Here is a 23307-nt window from a genome sequence, read left to right as displayed (position 1 = left end):
ATTCCTTTTATTTCCTATGATTTTCCTTTTATTCCTAATATCCTATATTCACAGGATATAGGAGTCTGAGTTGACAGTTCTTTTCTTTCCACACTTGAAAAATGTTACACCACTTTTTTCTGGGCTTCATGAATTTTGGTGAGAAATCCACCATCATCATTTGAATTGTTTTTCCTCTACAGGTAAGATGTCATTTCTCTGTCACCGCTTTCATGTTGTTTTTCTTTGTCTTCAGTTTTCAGAAGTTTGACTATAATATGCCTTGGTGTATATTTTGTTTAATTATCTTGTTTGAAATTAACTCAGCTTCTCGAGTCTGCAGGTATAGTCTTTTGCCAAATTTGAGAAGTTTTCAGCCATTATTTCTTTGAATACTCTGATGCTCCTTCCTCTTTTTCTTCTCTTTTCAGAACTCCAATGACACAAATGTTAGGCCATTTGTTACAATCCCACGGATTCTTGAGGCTCTGTTCATTTTTTCAGTATATTTTCTCTCTGGTGTCCAGATTATATAATTTTTATTGTTCTCTCTGAATTTTTAAACTATAATTTTAAAAAAATATGAACAAGAAATAAAGTAAATTCCAAGGAGTCAGCACCTTTGTACCTGGGCTCAAGCTTCATCCACGATGAATTTGTATACTTTTGGTCTACTGCTTAATGTGCTTGAACCATTCAAAAGGATCAGCTTTACCAAAAATTATAATTGCAGTTTATATTGTACAAGAGAATTTAATCAAATTGGTGATCTATGTCAAATGCTCAAGGAATGTTGGCTTTCTATCTTATTTATTAATGGATAATAACAGCCAACATTCACTGGGCGCTTACTCTGTGCCAGAGCCTGTTCTAAGAGCTTTATATGATCTATCTCATTGAATACAAAAATGACCTTATGAAGTAGATCCTAATATATTCCCATTTTGCAAAGAAGGAAACTGAGGTACAGAAAGCTTAATTACTCATCCAAGGACACACAGTTATTAAGGGGGGATTCAGATACCTGCAGTCTAGCTCCAGAGTCCCCATGCCTAATCACTACATAGTAACGACTCACAGTGGATGTTTTATTAGATATGTTTCATTACATGTTTATTAAACACGAGAAATTTGACTTTTTATACTAAACATTAAACAAAGTAAAATAGCACCCAATCCCCTCAAAGACTATGAGAGTTGTCAACAATTTGAGTGTATTCACTTAAGAAGCTGTTTCCCAGCACTTAGTACCATCAGATAACAAGGGCCACCTACACACCTCTAACCATTGCAACGCAGTGGTTCTCAACCCTAGTTTCACTTGCAATCACCTGGGAAACTTTAAAATGCTTATGCCCAGGCCCTGCCCCTAGAAAGGCTGTTTTAATTGTCTGGGATATGGCCTGACCATCAGGATTTTTAAGAGTTCGTAGCAGATTCTGATATGCAGCAGGGGTTGAGAGCCACTTCTGGAATAACTGCTTCCCAACTTCTCACAATCCTAAAATCAAATCCATCTTTTATTAGATTCTGGTGGAATCATTTCCCTGACGTAAAATCTGAGTTGGCTTCTCTCACTTCACGTCTAGAGACTTCAATCCAGTTTCTCATAGCCCTCTTGAGTTCTACCAAACTTTGCTACTTAACATCTCCAGGGCCTGGGCATGGTATGTGGTAGATGCTCTGTCAAGGTTCAGTCAATTAATATCTGAATACTAGATTTGGTTTTCCTCGTCAGTAAACTTGGGGTTAACCGTGTACACCCTTCATCATTCCATTTAGTCAATAAATATTGACTGCATGGTGGCTATATACCAGGCTATGAATACAATAATGAATAAGACCAAAAAATTAAAATCTCTGCCTACTGGAACTTAACGTTTGGTTGGATGGGTGCTGGGGGCGGGTGGTGGAGTTGGAAGAGACAAATAATAAGCAAATGGATAAAATGTATTATAGTATAAAGATGAGAAGATGACAGGTGCTAGGAGGAAAATGAAGCAGGAGAGGGAGATGGAGAGTGATGGGGTGGGAGTCCCATTTCAGATAAGGTGGTCAGGGAAGCCCTGGATGATCAGGTGACCAAATACCCTACATTAAGCAGAGACCCAAGGACAGTGAGAGAGTGGATCCTCTGGGTATATGAAGGAAGCATTCTAAGAGGAGGGAAAAGCCAAGTGCAAAGGCTCATAGGCATGAGCAAGCAACATGTGGCTTAGAGTCATTGAGGAACTGGGGTGCAGAGGTGAGATCAGAAGGACAGCCAGCGACTAGAGGACACAGGGTCTTGAAAGGCTGGGCAGGGACTTAGTATTCTACACTGAATGACAAGGCAGTTGTTGCTGGGGGTTAAGCGGCATGACAATTCTGCTTTCATTATTTTAATAACAAATTCACTTGGATATAATTCACATAGCATACAATTCATCCAGTGAATGTGAACAGGTCAACAGTGCAATCATTTCTATAGCTGATTTTAGAAATTTTTCATCATCCTAAAAAGAAACCCCACACCCAATGACAGTCACTCCCAATTTCCCTCTAACGTCCAAAGCCATACATAACCACTATTCTGCTTTCTGTCTCTATAGAGTTGCCTGTTTTTGACATTTTGTATAAATGGAGTCATACAATATGTGGTCCTTTATGTCTGGCTTCTGTGTCACTTAGTGTGATTTTGACAAGGTTCATCCATGTTGTAGCATGTATCGGTTACTTCTCCCTTTTTATGGCCAAATCATATTCTGTTGTATGAATATACCACATTTTATTTATCCATTCATCACTTAATGGACATTTGAGTTGTCTCCACTTTTTGGTTATTATGAATAATGCTGCTATAAATGTTTGTGTACAAGTTTTTGGTGTGGATGTGTTTTCAAATCTCTGAGGAAAGGAGAGGAAGGAGCTGTTGTTGAGGTCAAATTAGATGGTGGAATATTTCTCAACACGTGAGTAAATACGATCATTTTATGTTCCACTAGACAGTATTTAAATAGCATTTTATCTCATGGGGGAACATTATTCCCTGTGTCAGTTTTCTTTAACTCTTCATTGCCCCATGGAGAGAGCCTTGGCTAGGTGGCAGTATCTCTTTAAAACCCCCTGCCCCAACACTTAGTAACGCCCTCTGTAACAGCCAGGGAGATTTTGATGACATCTTGCCGCAATTGGACAGTGTCAGTTTATTTATTCTTTTTTTTCTTTTTTTTTTTTTTTTGGTCTTTTTGCCATTTCTTGGGCTGCTCCCTCGGCATATGGAGGTTCCCAGGCTAGGGGCTGAATCGCAGCTGTAGCCACCAGCCTACACCAGAGCCACAGCAACTCGGGATCCAAGCTGCGTCTGCAACCTATACCACAGCTCTTGGCAATGCCGGATCCTTAACCCACTGAGCAAGGCCAGGGATCGAACCTGCAACCTCATGGTTCCTAGTCAGATTTGTTAACCACTGCGCCATGACAGGAACTCCGGTTTATTTATTCTTATAATGACTTTTGGCTTAGGGCAAGTATATCTTTTTTTTTTTTTGTCTTTTTGCTATTTCTTTGGGCCGCTCCCGCGGCATATGGAGGTTCCCAGGCTAGGGGTCGAATCGGAGCTATAGCCACTGGCCTACGCCAGAGCCACAGCAACGAGGGATCCGAGCCGTGTCTGCAACCTACACCACAGCTCATGGCAACGCCGGATCGTTAACCCACTGAGCAAGGCCAGGGACTGAACCCGCAACCTCATGGTTCCTAGTCGGATTCGTTAACCACTGCGCCACGATGGGAACTCCAAGCATATCTTTTTTTTTATTAGTGCCCATGATTTTAAACCAATTATTTATTTATTTATTTATTTTTGGCTTTTTAGGGTTGCACCTGTGGCATATGGAAGTTCCCAGGCTAGGGGCTGAATCAGAGCTGCAGCTGCCTGCCTACACCACAGCCACAGCAACACCAGATCCGAGCCATGACTGCAACCTGCACTACAGCTCACGGCAAAGCCAGATCCTTAACCCGATGAGGAAGGCTGGGGATTGAACCCACATCCTCGTGGGTACTATCAGATTTGTTACCGCTGAGCCACAGCAGGAACACCCTAATCCTCTTTTTAAGTTAAATCCATTAAAGTTTACAATGTGAAGCAACTCAAAAATACTAAGTAACTCTTAGTACAGAGAGTGCATGGTTATGGCAAAATTCCAAAACCTGGATGCAAAACCAGAAGTTTGAGAAGCCAAGAGACGGCAAATTTGGCTGTGATGATTGTTGTACACCTATAAATATAATAATAAAATTCATTAATAAAAAAGTGAAGTATGGTCTTCGACATACTTCTCAACATTTCAAAGAGCAAAAAAAAAAAAACAAACAAAAAACAAAAAACAAAATAAAAAAACAAACAAAAAAACCCACAAGCAAACAAACAAAAAGAGATGGCAAGAGAAAGGCCCATAAAGAGTGGTGCAGTGCTCTCTTCTCACCTGGTTCATGCTGCCAGGATTCCTGTAAACCCCTAGGGCAAGTTATTTCCCAATGAACCCTTTGCAGGCTGTGATGAAACTTTCTCCCATGTCCTTTTGGGTTGGAGACCTGACCTTGAGCCAGCCCAGTAGTCGGCTTCATCAAAGGTTCTAGCCAGGTTAGTGTCAGACAGCCGTGGATGGCCAGCGAGGCCCTGCAGGGAGCACTTTGGACATGTGAGGCCTGGGTGTGGGAGGATGGGGTATTTCAAACCAGAAAAACTATTTCTGGGGAAATTGAACCAGCTGACATCGTAGAAACTCAGGTCCCCTCTCCAAAGCCCAAGTGGAGGCATTTGGGACCAGCGTATATTCCACCCAGTGCTCCTTTGTTCTGGAAACAGCTAAGAGAGTAAAAGTAAAAACAATTTCCAGGTTTTTTTTTTTTTTTTTGGCTGTGCCCACAGCACATAAAAGTTCTTGGGCCTGGGCTCAAATCTGTGCCACAGCAGTGACAATGCTGGATCCTTAACCACTAGACCACAAGGGAACTCCCACAAATATTTTCTATTAGAGCAGAAGTTTCAATTTGATGGCTCCAATATAATAATAACAATGACATTAATCATATCAAGCACATATACTGCACTTCTCATGTGCCAGGCACGGCTTAAAGCACTTTATCTGTACTAACTTATTTAAAGCTTATAATATTCTGTTTACCTTATTGAGTCTGTCACCCTGCATTAGACAAAGATACATTCAAATTCTGGCTGTACTGCTTGCTTGCTGTGCAACCCTGGACAAGACATTTAATTCCACCGGGCCTCTGTGTCCTTATCTGAAATGAGAACAAAAATTATATGTAACTCATAGGGATGCTAGGAGACTTGCTAAGCGAGGGTGGAGCACAACACTTGTACACAGTAAGTGTTCAACAGTCGACAATCAGTATTCCGCTTGTGGTAGATTTTCCGAGGATGGCACCAATATGTATCCTCTATCCTATATGTGAATTCCATATGCTTCTCTTACAGCGGGATTAACAGTTCCCACAGAGAGTTGGGGTCTCTGTCCCTGCCTCTGGAAAGTGGGGCGGGGAGGAGGGGGCCCTTGATGCACCAACCAATAGAACATGCCAGAATGGATGGGATGTGATTTCCAAGGTTAAAGCCATAAATAGGGTACAGCTTCTGCCAGGTTCCCTCACTCTTGGGACACTCACCCTTGAAACTTAACTTCCATATTTGAAGTTCAAACTAAACCAGGCAGTAAAACCACACAGAGAGAAACCAAGGTTCCCAGCCCGCTGCCAGCAAGAACTACCTGGCATGTGAGAGGACGAGCCTTCTGATGATCCCAGCCCCTCGCCTTTGAGCCTGTCAGCTGAGGCCCCAGTTCCGGTAGATGAGAGACATCCCTGGGCTGCCCCACCCAAATGTCTGACCTACATCATCCGCAAACATAAGAAATGGTGGTTTTATGCCATTATTGCTTTGGAGCAATTTGTCACACAGCAATAGATAACTGTTGCCACTGCTGTTGCTTTTCTTACCTGGAGCAGAGCTTCTTATAGGAAGGAGAGTCTGCAGACATGAAGCCTCTAGCTGGATGACTTAGAACCCTACAGAGAGAAGGCAGCTCCAAGGCTGGGCCTACTAACCATCTCCTTGTCTTTCTTTCTTCCCCCTTTACACTGAAAAGGAAGTAGAGCATGGGACGGAATACTTAAAGAACACCCACAGTCAATGGATGGTTTGACTATCATTTATTTTCATTCCCAATGTGTGCCCATTGGACAGATAAGGAAACTAAGGCTCAGAGAAATTTAGACATCTGTCCAAAGTCCCACAGCCAGTGCACAACAGAGCTGAAATCCCAAAGATACACATGGCTACTCCCCTTTTTAAGAAGCAGATAATCTCTGTAAAGTGTGTGTGTGTGTGTGTGTGTGCGCATATATCTCTCTATATATACATATAGCAGCCCAGTTACTAAGGGCTTGTTATGAGCCAAGCACTGTGCTGGGCACTTACACGAATGATTGAGTCCGACTTCATTCTTCAACCCCAGGTCACACCTGCCTTCCCCTCAGCCATGAGTGCCACCCCCTTTGTGACCTTCTTCCTGCTCCTTGGACATGCCAAGCTCTTTGCATGGACTGCCCCCTCTGCCTGGATCCCTTCTCCCCACATCTTCCCTTCCAGCCCCTCACAGTGGCTGTTTCCTTCTCCTCACTCAGGTCTCAATTCAAATCTCACCTCCTCAACGCAGCCTCCATGACTACCCGATCTAATGAAATAAAGACTTCTCAACTCTACACACCCATTCTTTACAAAATCCCCTGAGTTACTTCCCTCACAGCATGATTCACCATTAGAAATTATTCCCTCCCAGATGAAGGCCCATGAGAATAAGGAGGCCAGATTGTTCCCTGCCACAGTCCCAGTTCCTGGAACATAGCAAAGGTTCAATAACTTGACTAACTGAACATTGGCTGAAAATGAATGAACATTGAACATTCTTAATGAACTTAATGAACACTGACTGAAATCATACATATCATTCATTCAACAAATACAAATTGAGTGGCATAGTAGGTACCAGGCATCATTACGGATGTTAGGGCTAGAGAAGTGCTCAAATGAAACTAAAGTCTCGGCTCTCGTAGAACTTTTGTTTTGGTAGCTCTTTAAGAAGATGCATGCATGAAATATATAGCATATCATATGGTGCTTAGGGAGATGAAGAAGAATAAAGCAGAGAGAGGGAAGAGAGTTGAGGGGGATACAGGCATCAGTTTTCCACTTCACCTGCACAGAAGGGACTTGCAGTGCCTGCCCTCCTGCCCTCACTGAGCCCCGTTACCACAGTCAGCATCTTTCAGTGTGACATTTTGGTTGAGGCCTCTGCAGCTCCAAGAGCAATATTGGCTTTGAAGCAAGTCCCAGGAGGTGGGGCTGAGGCTGGGCTTGGGATGAGTCACCCTTTGAGATGCCCTGGAGCCAAAGGGTCAATCAGTTTGACCCTGCAGGGCCTTTCCTCACTATAGGGAAAGGGGCAGGCCCTGGACTCCCCTGGCCTGGAGCTGCAACTAACTCTGGATTCCAGGCCATTCCTCTAACCCCCTCTCTCCAGGGCAGAGAATGAAGGTTTACAAATTCCAGGAGGCCTTTGATCAGCACCAACCCCCTGGGTTCTGACTATTTTTTGTTCCAAGCTGCAGGCCAGGACCCTACTCTGCTTTGCCTCCAGCAGGGAAGACTGTGGGTAGGTGGTGTGTGTGTGTGTGTGTGTGTGCACGCGGCATAGTGGGAGACAGGCTCACGTGGTTCCTTTTCTTTCCAACAAGCAGGCTGGACTTGTATGAGGGAATTCAGTTCAATTCAGTAAATGTTTACAGAGCACCCACTACCTTCCAGGCACCAATACAGAAACCAGGGCTTGAGTAATGGGGCAAACAAGGGCTCTGCCCACAGAGCAGATGGGAAGCAAGTGAATGTGCAAGTGAATATAAATGGTAGCAGGTGCTTGTGAATGGGATGGAGATAAAGCTGAGGAGACCTGGGGAAAGCTGAGGCACAGGGCTAAGGGGTTGTTACCTTCTATATAGAGTGCTCATGAAAGACAAAGGGGTGTTTGGCAGAGACTTGAAAGAAGTGAAGGAAGTGGCCATGTGAGCATCTGTGAGGAACAGTGTGGCAGGCAAAGGGAACAGCAAATACAATGGCCCTGAGATAGGAGCATGACTGCTTATTGGAAGAACAGTGCGGCTGATCCAAAGTGAGAAGAGGGGGGTCAGACAGGTAAGAGTGTTAGGGTGGGGGCAGGTGAGTCTTTGACCCTGAGGAAGGTGGACACACCGGAGTGTTCTGGACAGAGGAATGACATGATCTGAACTGAGCTCACACCAGATTCCCCAGGCTGCTGTGTGGAAAACAGCCCATGAGGATGAGGCAGAAGCAGGGAGTCTGGTGAGGAAATAGCTGGGATGGTTCAAGAAGATCACCTGGCCTAAGCCAGGGGGGTGGCCATGAGGGGGACCTAGCGGTAGATTCTAGTGCTATATTCATAAGCTCTTTTACTTTTCTTTTTCAGCTACATCTGTGGCATTTGGAAGTTCCTGGGCCAGGGACCAAATCTGAGCTGCAGATGTGACCTACACCACTGCTGTGGCAATGTCAGATCCTTAACCCGCTGTGCCACAGTGGGAACTCCCATAAGCTCTTTATTGATGTCTAACAGACATACAGGAAGGTACACCCATCAGAAGTATCCATGTGGTTGGATAAAGTTTTACAGCCATTCATGTAACCAGCACCAAGTGAGAAACAGAACCTACCTCTCTTCCCAGAAGCCCACAGAAGCCTCTGTCCAAATCTCCATCCCTCCCCGAAGAGTAGCCACTCTCCCAGCTTCCTGATTATCTTTTGGAAGTAAAGCTAACAAGATTTACTGCCGGGTCAGGTGGGGATGGGGGTGGGTGGGAGAGAGGAGTCAAGGGGAGTCACTCCTACCACAGGGAAGCTGAGCAGGAGCAGAGACCAAGGGCTGGAACCAGCAGTTTCTGAACAGGCTGCATTTTGAGATGCTTGTATGATCCCTGGAAAAGATACAGACCATCTTATCTGGGGATTGCAAATTCAAGGTCTACAGGGACAAGTGGCCTGAGAGTGAAAAGGTCCTAGGAATAAGAAATATTTCACCCTCCTCTCAGCTCTATCCGAGAAGAAGAGCAGGATGAGCATGATGATATGGTGACTGGCGGTAGGCCTCAAGGTCAAGGGGAATGGGGAGGGGTGGGAGTGGGGGGAATTGGTGATCACAAGCCCCTCTATCAAAGGGAAGGTGCTGGAACGGGAGTCCAGTGTGGCTGGATCTCCTGACGATGTTTCCAGAGAAGTCAGGTATCTGGATGTTTATATGAAACCATCATAATCGTTTCCACACTGGCATCCAAAAAACAAACACTACATGGACCCAACAAAAATGTCCACAGATGGGGAAACTGAGGCCCAGAGAAGTTTGGAATTTTCCTCAAATTCAAAGAGGAAGTTAGTGGCAGAGTTGGCCAGGCATTGAGTAGGCTGAATCTCAGTCCAGTAGTCTTGCCTTGTGGTTCCTGGAGTGAAAGGGCTGGACTCATCTGTCATTACCCTCTCACTTTGATATCAATAGAGAGGCCCACACTGCCTCATATGCCCCAACCTGACCCAGAAAGGCATGAAATGCCACAGAACAAGTATGGCTTTGGGGGACCAGGCTCTGCATCTGTTTTGGTTAGGAATGTTTTTGGTTTCAAATGCTAGAAAACCTGATTAACTGCAGCTACAGCTTGAAAGATGTTTACTTATGCATGTGTAAGTCAAGGAAAAGAGATTTGAGGTCTGCTATCACCAGAGCTGGACTCATACTCTGCCCACCTCTCTACTCTATTGTCTTCCTTCCATTGACTCTTTGCCTTCAAGGATGGCCTCATGGTCTCAAGATAGCTGCTGAACCTCCAGTTATCACCACTGCATTTAAAGGCCGACACTGTTGGCATTCCTGTTGTGGCTCAGCAGTAACGAACCTAACTAGTAACCATGAGGATTCGGATTCAATCCCTGGCCTTGCTCAGTGGGTTAAGTATCCGGTGTTTCTGTGAGCTGAGGTGTAGGTCACAGATGTGGCTCAGATCCTGTGTTGCTGTGGCTGTGGCTGTGGCTGGCAGCTGCAAGCTCCGATTCCACCCCTAGCCTGGGAACTTCCATACGCCACATATGTGGCCTTAAAATAAAAAAAAAAAGTAAAGGCAGGCCCTGTTGATAGGGGTGTATTGGAGTGAGCTTAGAAAGAATTCTCTCACCTTCTATAAGAAGCAAAATCTTCCGGAGTTCCCGTCATGGCGCAGTGGTTAATGAATCCGACTAGGAACCATGGGGTTGCGGGTTCGATCCCTGGCCTTGCTCAGTGGGTTAAGGATCCGGGGTTGCCATGAGCTGTGGTGTAGGTTACAGACGCAGCTCGGATCCCGCGTTGCTGTGGCTCTGGTGTAGGGCGGTGACTATAGCTCTGATTCGACCCCTAGCCTGAGAACCTCCTTACGTCGAGGGAAGCGGCCCTAGAAAAGGCAAAAAGACAAAAAAAAAAAAAAAAAAGAACCAAAATCTTCCCTCAAAGCAAACTTTGCAGATTTTCCCTTGTATCTTATTGGCCAGAAAAATGTCACAGGCCCATCCCTAATATCAGGGACCAATTTGAGCTTTCCTGAGATGAAGCTATCTGCACCCAACAAACATCTGGACAAATTGAGGCTCTGTCTGAAGGAATCAGGGGGGTGGCTTTTGGTAGGCAACAGATGATGTCCAGCGCCATCCCCACCACTATAGGCAGATGACTCTGGGCAAGGTGCCTAGCATCTGCGAGCCTCCTCATCTGTAAAATGGGTAGAACATTTAACTGCTGTTTCTGCCCTCCCAGCACCCATTTCCTGATCTTCCCATGAAACACCTTGATTTTCCTTAGGCCAGTGGTCTCAGAACAGCAGCCTCAGCCTCACCTAGAAAGTCGTTAGAAATGCAAATTCTCAGCCCAGCCCCAAACCTTTTGATTCCGACAGATTAGGGCTGGGGCCAGGCAATGCTCTTCTGTGTACCTTGGCTTATAAGTGGAGCACGTGATGCTGAATTACAATTGCCTGTTTGTTGGTCTCTAAAAATAGTAGCAATATAAATTATATAACAATAACAACAACTAATTTTTAGCATGTGCCAAGTGTTGTGCTAGCGCTCTGTGGGCATTATCTCATTACTGCTTATGGGAGTGTTGATGTGCGAGCCAGGTCCCCTTCAAGGCAGGAGTGATTGCCCCAGATGGAGGCATGGTGAGCGGGCAGCCTCCATCTGTCCCCGTTTCAGGGACCAAGTCACAAGCAGAGTGGCCTCATCCAAACCCAGACCCCTCCAGGGGTGGCCCGAGCATGCCTAGGTGATGTGGGATTATGCAGGCCTGGCCATCTCAGTCCACCGTGGGACATCTCTGCGGGGCCGCTGTAGCTGGAGAGCCCCCTGTTGGGGCCGGCTGAGGCTGTTGTCGGGTCTGGCTTCAGCCCCAATTCTCCCTCTACCCGCTCTTGCTTCCTTCCCTTAAGTGGAGGCTGACACCTCAGCAAACATCCTACATGCTGAACTGCGCCAGAGTCTACTTCCTGGGGATTCTGACCCAGCAGGGTGCTTACTCGCTGCAGCTCCACAAGGGAGGGGTCGTGATTAGTCCATCTCACAGATGAGGACACTGAGGCTCACAGAGGTGCAGTGAGGGGGTTCTCAAGCCATGCAGCTGCTGAGCAAGGAGACATAGGATGGGAATTCTGAAGAGGGGAGTGGCATCCTCTGGCTTTTCAGGGTGTCTCTGGCTGCTGAGGGAGGAGGAACATAGGGGCCAGGGCAGAAGCAGCTGGAGCAGTGGGGAAACCAGTGACTGCGACCACGCTGGGAGAAGCGCTGGGGGCTCAGGGTGGTACAGGGACTTCCTCATCACCGTACCTTCTTCAGGATCCAGCACAGAGCCCAACACAGCCAACATGCTCGGTAAACGCCAGGTGAGTGAGTGAGTGAGTGAGTGCAGTGAGAGAATGGATGACAGAATCAAGACAGGAGGGAACCAGACGTCCCACTTCAGGTCTGCCTTCCTGACTAGGACCCTGAGTGATCAGCACGGTGGCCACACCTGGATGCTTGGCTAAGGAGTTGAGTGAATAAATGAACAAGTTCAAGGGAGAGGGGGAGGGAGGGAGGGAAATAGAAAAAAAAAGAGGAGTGAAGACAACAAGGAGGAGAGGAAGTGGAGGTGAGGAGGATGGAAGTGGAGGTGAGGAGGATGCAAGGGGAACGAAGTTTTTTTCACTTCTTTGCACCGAGAATGACAGTAACTTGCGACCTCTGGTGGCCGAGGAGAGCCACACCACTGGGCTGGGGGAAAGGGGATTAGTCCTTAGGAGCTGCAGGGCCTTGAATTTAGGACACAGGAGATTCCCCAGTTCCCCAAAAGAGGGTGGGACAGCCAGGTCAGGACTAGGGTGAGGCAAGAGAAGCACTTGCCCAGGGCAAATTCAAGAGGGCCCCTAAGACCCAGTAACTGAGACAAATACTTTAATTATTTTTAAAAATCAGGAGTTCCCTAGTGGTGCAGCAGTTTAAGGATGGTGCTGTCACTGCTGTGGCTCAAGTCGCTGCTGTGATGTGGGTTCGATCCCTGACCTAGGAACTTCATATGCCATGAGCGTGACCAGCCCCCCTGTTCCCTCCTCCCCCAAGAAAACTGTCAAACTATGGCACACAAAACAGCTGCTTGTTTTTGTAAATAAAATTGTTTTAGAACCAGGATCAGAATTCAGGCTGACTTTCTCAGTTTCAGCAGAGATTATACCCCACATGCTTCACTAAAGCAGATGTTCCCGTACCCCTCAGCCAGCTCACCTCATTTAACAAGAAGCCGCCTGCATGGGGCATTCACTAGGCCAGGTCTGGGCCACTCCATTCTGTGGCCACAAGAGTTCTTTTGAATGCTCCAGATGTGGGCTGTGTCCTTTTCAGTGTTAGAGACATCTGTACCACATCACACGGCCCTGGCTCTGTCACTCTTTAGCTATGTGACCTCAGGCAAGACAATTCTCTGTGCCTCAGGTGCCTCCCCTGTAAGATGAGTTAATGCATACAAAGAATTTAGCAACTGCTGTTAAAAATATGGGTTTGAATGGCAGCTCTGTCACTTACCCTGACCCTAGGGACATGATACTTTGTGTTGCTAAGAGTGTCTGAGAGGGTCCCATGGGAATTCGCCCATTGCTGCTGGTGCCACTGGTTCACTGACGCAGAGCACAGGCTGTCCCCATGCCAACTTGGAGGGATTTGGGATTGCAGCGGGTTCCTTAGCCTTTTGTGAGACACTGACCGAGGAAAGGAACCCACTGCTCACCTAGGAAGCCTCGTTAGTCCTCATTTCCCAGCCCTGACCACAGGCTGAGTCTGAAGCTGGACTGCCCCCCACTCCTGGGAACACGCATGAAGTTTCCCCAGGGTCTCCAGATCCCTCTCCAGGCCTGCAGGGGTCGGTTTTGCTTCCCTACTGCTGCTGCCACCTCCACGGCCGGGGGCCGGGGGCTGCCTGCCGTGTCACACGCACTTGCTCACTGACACCTCCACCCTGGGCTACCATCATCACAGGCGCAACGTTGACTTCTCACTGGTTTCTTGCCTCCACCCTGGTGCCCTGCAGCCCTTTTCCTACCAATGTCATCCTTTCACAACATAAATCAGATCCTCCCGGTTTAAAACCTCCTGAGTCGTGTTAAGACTAACCCGACCTTGTCACAAGGCCCTGTGGGATCCGGTGTTTACCCACCTCTTTGATCTCATTTCCTGCTCTCCCACTTGCTCGCAGTAAACCAGCCCACCGGCCTTGCTGTCCCTCAAGGAATGTTACTCCTTCCCCTATCTCCGGTTCTCTGTCAGGTCTTAGTTCCAATGTCAGAGCCTTTCCCTGACCACTCGGCCCTCCCCCAGCCCTAGAGATCACTCAGGACCTCAGTATCCTTTACAGCCCTCATCCTTGTCTGAAACTGACTTCGGTACTTAGTTTCCTGAGAGATTCACATCCCCTCTGTCCCACAGCAAGTGCTAGGTAACTGCTGGCTTATCGCCTGCGCCTGTGGGTCAACCGTTCTCCCCACATGGCCTCATAGTATGTGAGGAAACTGGGGATGAGCCCTCAGTCACACTGAGAATATCCGTTGAAAAAATTATGGCCAGCCGCTGTGGCCTTGGAATTCTCTGAAAATAAGGTAACATAATGCCAATATATGTCACGGTAATAAAAAGATGTGTCATATCCGGCATCTCATTTCTCAAAGGATCAGGGCAAAGCATGTGGGCTTTGGAGCCAGGGAAAAGTACCCCTTGCTCTCTGTGACATCTTAGACAAGTTCCTGCCTTCTTGAGCCTGTTTCCCCACCTACCAAATGGGGACAATACCTGACTTATTCTTGTTTTAGATCTAATATGAAAATTCCTGGCACAAAGCCTGATGTGGGGTAACCAGCCCATGATGCTAGTTCTCCTCTCTCCTGGTCACCGTGACCCAGGAAGAGACATTTTCACCCATCGCTGGGTGTCTGCCATGTGCAGGGTGATGACTATGGCAAACGAAACTGACATGGTCCAGGTCTCACCAGAATGTTTGCTCCGTCTTGATCCTCTTGTTCATCACTGCACCTGGTACCCAACACAGCGCCAGGTATGCAAAATTCTGACTTCCTAGTAGGAATTTACAAGGAGGATTTTTTTTCTTTTTGCTTTTCAGGGCCACACCCATGACATATGGAAGTTCCTAGGCTACTGGTCGAATCAGAGCTGCAGCTGCCGGCCTACACCACAGCCACAGCAACACAGGATCCAAATCACGTCTGTGACCTACACCACAGCTCACAGCAACATGGGATCCTTAACCCACTGAGTGGGGCCAGGGATCGAACCCCTGTCCTCATGGATACTAGTCAGGTTCATTACCACTGAGCCACAAAGGGAAGCCCAAGAGATATTTAATTATACCCGCCTCCCTCCCAAACACACACCTTCTTTGGGGGAAAACATTGAGGCTAAGTGTGAGCTAATTCGTGGCACTTTGCATCTTAAATCATTTTTCCTGCACCTTCCCTTAAACCAGGTTCTACCACACTTCAGTCATTCCCAAGCCACTTCAGCATTTTTGCTTATATTACTGTCTTTGATATAAATCAACTTACCTTTATTACCCACAGAAACTAAAAAGCACTTTATACCAATCGCTTGTCTTAATCAGAAGGTAACTATAAAAACTCAGAGCAAACAAAAATAAAAAGTCTTGTACAAAATTTCAGTTGCCTGAAAGTTATGAGCCTGCTCTTTCAAAAAAGAAAAACTGCAGTTAAGTAGCATTTTTCATCTTTTTTTTTTTACCATGCCCCTCAAAAAGAAATGTATTTTAGAGCAAAACCTAGTATACTTCTATATACGCAATGAAACAAGTTTCATAAAACAATACTTACAATACTACATGTAATGTGCGCTGATATTTTCTAATCCCTGATTCCATTTCTTTTTAAAAATGCTGGTTGTATAGCACTGTACTTGTTTCAAGTGGTATATGTCAAGAACACAACAACAACAAAAAACGCTAGGTAAGAGGGCTGATAAAGACGTACTGTCACCAGCTGAGACTGGCCTTGTCTCAACCAAAGGACTAAAAAGAGAATAATGTTCTCAGTATGAGGCTCAATGTTTGGTAACGCCGCCCTTGCATCTGAGGTACACACGTCACAATTGCAGAGAAAGCCTGTCTGAGGGGTATTCTGAATACCCAGTTCTGCCAGAACATGTCTTAGGGACACAGCAAGCTCTTGACAACAGTCAACAGTGGATGATAACGCCACTCGACAAGCGGGATCACAGACAGCACTTAAAATACCTCACCACCTTTATTTAGGTCGAATCCCATATTCACAGCATTCCTTCAAATTTACTGTGAGGTGAGTGGCTGAACTGTCTGTGGTCGTCACGCACGTTCTTCTACCCAACCATGGACCTCTTTCTCCCTCGCAGGCGCACCTCATCTAATTTTTTTAGCACTGGCCTGGCCTTTTTGGAGGCGGCGGCATAGCTCTTTAGAAAGGCTTCAAATACAATCTCGGTGTTGGGATGGGTACTGAGGAAGGCTTTCTCTAGCACGTACAGGTCCACTCCCTTATCTTCTGGAAGTGCTGAAATGAAACTCAGCCCAAAGTCTATGAGCACGATGTTCAGTTCTTCCAGCGGGGGTTTCAGGAGCATGTTGGACGTGGTGAGATCACCGTGAATGAGGTCTTCGTCGTGCATGCGAGCCAAAACCTGCCCGATTTTCTTGGCTAAGCCGAGGAGACTTTGGGGAGAGTTTTCAGTCTCCATAGTGGATTCTATATAATCTCGAACAGTCACTGAGCCTTCAATTTCTTCCATGAATAAACAGTTGGAAGCATAGTCCACAAAAAAGACAACCGGGGCACATATCCCTGCAACCAAGACACGGGTTAGATTCTTTTTTTTTTTTTTAATAGTAAGCTTAATGTTCAAACTGAGCCAGTTTTTCACAGTGTATATCTGCGTGTTTTGGGAAAAAGATTTAGGAATACTGTAGAATGGTGCAGCTTAACTCCTCCAGAAGTTGCCCCTGCAGGACTGTGTTTAGACCACCCCACAGCAAGGGTCAGCAGTGCCAAAGCTACCTCCTCCCTTCTACCATTTATTTTTATGCCTTTTTTTTTTAATTTTAAGGCCCACACCTATGGCACATGGAGGTTCCCAGGTTAGGGGCTGAATCAGAGCTGCAGCTGCTGGCCTACACCACAGCCACAGCAACACCAGATCTGAGCTATGTCTTTGACCTACACCACAGCTTGTGTCTAAGCCAGATCCTTAACCCACTGAGCAAGGCCAGGAATCAAACCCACATCCTCAAGGATACTAGTCAGATTTGTTTCCACTGTGCCACAACAGGAATTCCCCTTCCACCCTTTATGACTGGACTTCATTTGTAATGCTTACTCCCTAAAATACAAAACAAAGAGCCAGAAGGGTAAGCACAGCCCAGTCAAAGCAGTTTCCATCCGACAAGGACAGGAGCAGGAGGCCGAGCAGCATGTTGGCTTTCAGATTCATCTTCATAGATAGGAAGGACAAGTTCAAATCCCAGCTCCCTTCCTTATGAGGGAAAGTCACATTAATTTCTCTAGGCCTCCATTTCTGCTTCAATAACAACAATACTTCCAACAATTCAATGATGTCATTGAATCTGAAGATTCAGTGAATCTCTACTGAATGTCAAGCATGCTTAAGACACTTCTAGATACTGGAGATAAATCAGTAGGGACACAGCAGGCAGCAATAGCCACCACCCTTACTTAAAAGAACTTAGATCCTGGAAAGGGTGAAAATAGAAAATATGAACACATGAACCACTTGGTTAAGTCCAAGCATGGCCAGAGATGCATTTGCTACTGAATTTCCTCCAGATCTCCCAGCACCTAACAATGTCTTGGGGGTACAGTATATGCCTAAAAAATACCAGTGAAAGAAAGGGAGGAAATGCAAAAGTGAAAAGCCAGTGTTTCTGGGTCTGAGAGCCTGGCTGGGTCACTAATTACCTGTGTACCCTTGGACAAATTACTTCTCTCTGAGCCTGCCGTTCTCATTTGAGGAAAGGTTTTTGGTGGTGGTGCTCGGAAGTGTTTTAATGAAAAAATAAACTGAATGAAATCTGATGTTTGAGCGCTAAGATTCAGTCATACGTCCAAACATAATAAACGACGTATATAATCTCGTCTAATGGTCACGACATCCCTATGAGATGAATACTGCTACTGTGACTCCCCTTTGTAGGTGAGGAACCTGAGGCAGAGGTTATATAACTTTGCTGAAAGACTACATATGAAGCAGCGCAGTATTTAAATTCAGACTTCTTAAAAGTAATGAATAAAAAGATGATGCTCGAAAGCTGAGACGGTACAAATGGGAAAACCAAGGCTCAGGGCAGTTAAATGACATGCTCAACGTTGAGCAAGAGTGGCAGAGCCGGGAAGTGAACCTGCCACCAATGGCTCCGAGGCAAATGCTAGTCGCTGCAAGGTCAAGTGACTTCTTAAAAATTAATGAATGAAAAGAAGGATGAAAGGATGACATTTTTTTTAACGGAAGGCCACGCAGAAGGTACAAACGGAGAAACTGAGGCAGATCGCGGTCTGCAGAGGAGGGGAGCCCCCTCACCCGCGTTGCCCGGACCGCGGAGCCTCGGGGTCCTCCACGACCGCGAGTCGGGCCGCCTCACCTGCGCGGCGGCAGCGGAGCAGCGCCCGGGCCTCCTGCACCGTCCGTCGCCGGCCGAGCCGCGCCTCCAGCGCCGGGTGCCGGTAGCCCTTGGGGAAGCGGTGCTTCATCACGGCCGCGCGGCCTTGGAAGCGGCCGCGGAACACGCGCGCCTCGGCACCCTGCTTCACCAGCTCCAGGCCCCTCAAGAAGAGACTGCTCCGCTCCCGGGCCGCGGCCAGCGCTTCCGTCGCAGGCGCGGGTTCCTCATTCGGCTCAGCAGCATGAACAGCAGCGCCGGCCGCCGCCATGTTTGCGTCTCCGCGCCGCCGCTCGGAACCCCTCGTCTCCTTCCGGGAACTGTCGGAGCTGCTTCGGCTCTTTCTGGCAATCCTCGGACCTCTTCCGCCACCCGAACGCCGACACTTCCGCCTTGTGGAAGTGGTTCCTCCCCTCAAGCTTTCGGCTCTTTTCTAAGCCTCGTGACCCCGCCTCCCGGATCTTCCGGCTACCTCCGTAAATTCTCGGCAACTCTCGGTAAACCAGTCTTCCCACTCCTCGGCTGTTTCCGGAAGCCTTTGGCGACTCTAGCTGGCGGCTATTGTGGCCCCGCCTCCCAGGTCTTCGGCTATTTCCGGAAACTTTCGGCGCCTCTCGCGGAAAACTCTGGGAACTTGCTTGCCTAGGGAGTCGCTGGTTCCAAGGAAACTAAACCCACAAGAGTTCTCTTTTTGGAACTCCTCGTCCCCGAGCTCCTGATACCCCCCAAAAGGGGGCTTAAACTAATCAGAATTAGGTGTGGCAGGTGGGCAGTAAACCACGTGGCCCATGTCTTTAGCGCTAAGATAATAATAGCTACGAATTATTGAGTGCATTCTGGGGGAATAAGATTAAATGATGAAAGCCCATTTTACAGGAGAAAAAGATTCAGAGTCAGAGAAGGTGGCGGGCATATGAGGTTGTCGAGTTTTCCAAAGGAGACAAACCAAGCTGACTGGGAGTGCTTAGCAAACAAATTTTTACCCTTTGCTTTAATTGCTGTAACAAATTCATATGATACACAATTTTGCATGCATGAAAAATTAAAGAATGCCTATTCCTGTCACCAGTCTGCCCCACCACCAACCACTGTATAAAGTTTTTTCCATGTTTTTTTTTTTTTTTTGATATATGTGCACACTCACACAAATGGAAGGCAGCCTGAAGTGCCTGCCGCACTGTGGGATGGAGCAACAAACACTATTTCTCTGAGTTTCAGATTCATCATCTTCAGGACGAAGATCATTACTTTTACTTTAGCAATTGCCTATTAATATTAAATAAGATCTTGTTCATCAGAGTTCCTGGTGGATTGCATACACTCTTGATGTGTTCATTTTCCCTCCCTCACCATGGAGACCCTGTTTGAAATACTGAAGAAAGGCTCTTTGGTCTGAGGGTTGCTATGACACCATCCCTCAGCCGCAGTCCCTGCAAGTTTCATTCATACACAGGGCAGGTCACCTTTTCAAACATTAGATCCTTTATGTTGGCATAATGTGGTTTCCAGCATCTTTCATCAGCCCAGCCTACTTGAAGTTCACCCAGAACCAATTCTATTTATAGCGCTCAGTTTCCCGAGTTGGTACTTTCATTATCATAATTGTTAGTGTCCACATGGTCATCTCCATGGTTACCAAATCTGTCTGAACCCCTCTCTATGGCTGTTAGCATAACTGATAGCATCTTGGGTGTGTATAGTTCCTCCTGTCCTTCCACTGACTCTACCTATGACTGTTCTGTGTAGTAAATCTCTTCTCTAACATCAAGGGCTTGGTAGTTAATAGATATTGTTTAATGAACTTTAGGTCCAGGTAGCCTGTATGCTCTCTCAGCCTCCAAACAATGATGAAGACCTTTGCTGATGTACTCCTGGCACCTACAAGACTAGTTACCCATTCATACATCCTGACTTAGGAAGGCCCTTCCTGTTTCCAAGCATGTACCCCTCTACCCTAGGTTAACTATAAAATTGTCCCAATAGGAGTTCCCGTTGTGGCTCAGCGGTATCCGTGAGGATGCAGTTTCGATCCCTGGCCTTCCCCAGAGGGTTAAGGATCTGGCATTGCTGTGGCTGTGGTATAGGCTGGCAGAGCAGCTTCGATTTGACCCCTAGTCTGGGAACTTCCATATGCCATGGGTGTGGCCCTAAAAAGCAAAAAAGAAAAAGAAAAAAATTGTCCCAATAGTCCCTTGAAGATTCAGAGTGCAATTGCAAATGCTTCTGGATTGCTGTTCACCTGATCTTACCCTGTAAGTTATGTATAATAAACCGATCCATTCTCAAGATAACTTCTTATTTCAGTGGGCACTTTTCATTCCCTCTGACCTGCAGTTCGCTCCTTTAGAATATCCACTGTGCAAACTATGGTCAGACTCCTTCTGGCTTCTATGGTAGGAATTCTAGTTTAAAACATTTCAGTGGCTCCCTGTTGTGCTTCTGATAAAGCCCCAGGAGGTGCTACATGGGGACCTATGTCCCTATTCCAGGCCAAACTCCCCTTTGCTCTGTGATCTTCAAATACATTTGCCTTCTCTCTTTCTCTGTCTCGCATTCTTGCCAGGGTCCTTCTTGCCTGGGGCCTTTGCACCTGCTCTTTCCCATGTCAGAAGTGTTCTTCCCTCCCTTTGTTGCCTAGACCCATATAAGCATCCTTCCACTTTCAGCTCAAATGTCACTTCCTCAGGGAAGCCCTCCCTGCCTTCTCATAGGAGGGAAAATCCAACCATAATTCCTGGTGTCCTTGTGACGCTCTCCTCTTTTGCATTGCCTTTTTGTTTGTATGACTATTTGATTAGAGGCAGGATTTAGCTCCTCACAGGCTGTTGATCTGAGACCCCTAGTTCTTCCCCGGCTCCTGCCTGGAGGCCACCCTTAATTCTTGCCATGTGGGTCTGTCATTGGGCAGGTCATCGGAGCAGCAGGTGGCTTCATTGGAGTGAGTGAGAGATCAGGAGAGGATGAGCAAGATGGAAAAATCACTGTCGTTCTAACCTGACCTCTACAATGATAATCATCACTTTCGCTGTATTCTGTTTATTAGAAATGAGTCGCTAGGTCCTGCCCACCCTCAAGAGAAGCCATTTTTGAAGATACCCATCGAAATGCCTGATTAGAACTTTGCCTTTCTCATTTGGGGCACACTTTGAAGAGAGATTCTCCATTCTCTAGGAGAGCTAACCTGACGGCAGGCATGCAAACATCCTCATGACCTAATGCAAGCCTCAGAGATCAAAGATCACAGATCAAAGACTTCATGCCCTTTTCATCATATAATTTCTGCAGGTTATCTCAAGAATGGAACTGTCCAGGCTTTTCTGTAACAAGTCACCTGGTGACAAGTCCAGATACTCACATGAAGAAGGAACTGTCACGTGGCAATGCCTAAGAGGCCCCCTTGGGCTCTTCTCCATACCAGAAAGGCAGTGGAGTGTGATGGATAAGGGCCCAGTTTTCCCCATAAACTTGACTTCCAGGTCAGCTTTACACTAGTGTGTATCCTTGAGCACTCGTGCTGTTATTTATTTATTATGCAAGCAAGTTACTTCACTTCCCCTTGCCTCACTTTCCTCATTCATAAAATGAGGGTAAATTCTAATAATCCCTACCTCATTAGGGAGTTGCAAATACCTGTAAAGTTCTTAAACCAATTATCCCTCAATAGTTTTAAAGTATTTTTTTTCCGATTATTGTTGCTGTATCACAAGTTACTCCAAAGCTTCACACTTTATTTATTTATTTTTCTATGGCCATGCCTGCAGCATATGGACGTTTCTAGGCTACGGGTCAAATCGAAGCTGCAGCTGAGGCCTACACTGGATCCTTAACCCACTGAGAGAGGCCATGGATCAAACCTACAGCCTCAAGAGACAATGTTGGGTCCTTAACCTGCTGAGGCACAACAGGAACTCCTCAAACTTCACACTTTGAAACAATCATTTTATTATACTCGTGAAATTTGTGGGTCAGGAATCCAGATTGGGAACAGTAGAGATGGCCTGTCCCTACTCTACAATGCCTGGGGCCTCAGATGGAAAGATTTCAGGGTTGGGAGCCAGAATAATTTGAAGGCTGGTTCTGCAGCCAGTGCTGCCAGTGAATGACTCAAAGGCTAGGCCCACCCACTGGAGCATCCGCACATGGACTCTCTGTGTGGCTTGGGCTTCCTCTCAGCATGGCTGTCTCAGGGCAGTCAGACTTCTTAGAGGCTCAGGGCTTCAGGTGCTAGTGTCCCAGTGACCCAGCCTCAGAAGTCACACAATGCCACTCTGTGCAACCTACTGGCTGAAACAGTCACAAACTCACCTAGATTTTAAGGGATGGAACAAAGCATTTTGGAGCCGTGTTTTCAAACTGCCCCAGCTATTATTATTTTCAGAACTGTACATGGGCCCCCTGGTTCAGAAGGTCAAGCCGATGCTGTCTTCTTTGCCAAGACGCTTGGCTGTGTCTGTGGCACCCAATTCCTGCCGGGTAAGGAGGTGCCTGTGAAGGAACATGTGTACATGTAAACACTCAGTGAGTGGGTAAGCTTGTGACTACATGAGTGCTAAGCCTGTATACTTGTTTTGGCCTGAGAGTGAGAATGATTGAGGGTGTCCCCAGCCTGGCTCCTTTCCAGAACTCCAAGCTCTTATATCAAATTGCCCATCTGTTTCCACACATGGATGCTTAATGTGCACCTTAAACCTCACACAGACAAAACAGAGCTCCACATCTCCTTTCCTGCCCCAAGCCGCTCCTCTCCCAGTTTGTCAGACCTTATCAAATCTATATATTTTTTTGCTTTTGCTTTTTAGGGCCAGTTGCGTGGCACACGGAAGCTCCCAGGCTAGGGGTCGAATCGGAACTACAGCTGCTGGCCCATGCCACAGCCACAGCAACACGGGAGCTGAGCCGTGTCAGAGGTCCATGCCACACTTCACGGCAATGCCGGATCCGTGACCCACTGAGCGAGGCCAGGGATTGAATTCGCATCCCCATGGAT

At 46.7% G+C, this 23307-nt stretch overlaps 1 protein-coding gene across 1 annotated transcript; it reads right to left on the bottom strand.

Moving 5' to 3' along the window:
• Nucleotides 1–15902: 15902 nt before the first annotated feature.
• On the bottom strand, nt 15903–18807 carry TP53RK (TP53 regulating kinase). Its single transcript, XM_047770958.1, has 2 exons — nt 18303–18807; nt 15903–16491 (listed from the first exon to the last, which is right to left on the bottom strand). Exons 1-2 carry the CDS (start codon nt 18589–18591, stop codon nt 16013–16015), a joined length of 768 nt encoding a protein of 255 aa, XP_047626914.1. The 5' UTR covers nt 18592–18807; the 3' UTR covers nt 15903–16012.
• Nucleotides 18808–23307: the final 4500 nt, after the last annotated feature.

The sequence above is a fragment of the Phacochoerus africanus genome, chromosome 3 (assembly GCF_016906955.1).
Source record: "Phacochoerus africanus isolate WHEZ1 chromosome 3, ROS_Pafr_v1, whole genome shotgun sequence".
Classification (NCBI taxonomy): Eukaryota; Metazoa; Chordata; class Mammalia; order Artiodactyla; family Suidae; genus Phacochoerus; species Phacochoerus africanus.
Note: the sequence above shows the minus strand (reverse complement) of the source record. Positions and strands in the feature narration are given on the sequence as shown.

Bases quoted from the DNA above. Each gene is read 5' to 3' on its own strand.
- TP53RK (XM_047770958.1), bottom strand. From the start codon at position 18,591: ATGGCGGCGGCCGGCGCTGCTGTTCATGCTGCTGAGCCGAATGAGGAA. The intron at 16,492-18,302 runs GTGAGGCGGCCC...TCTTGGTTGCAG, and splicing joins GCTCCGCTGCCGCCGCGCAG to GGATATGTGCCCCGGTTGTC.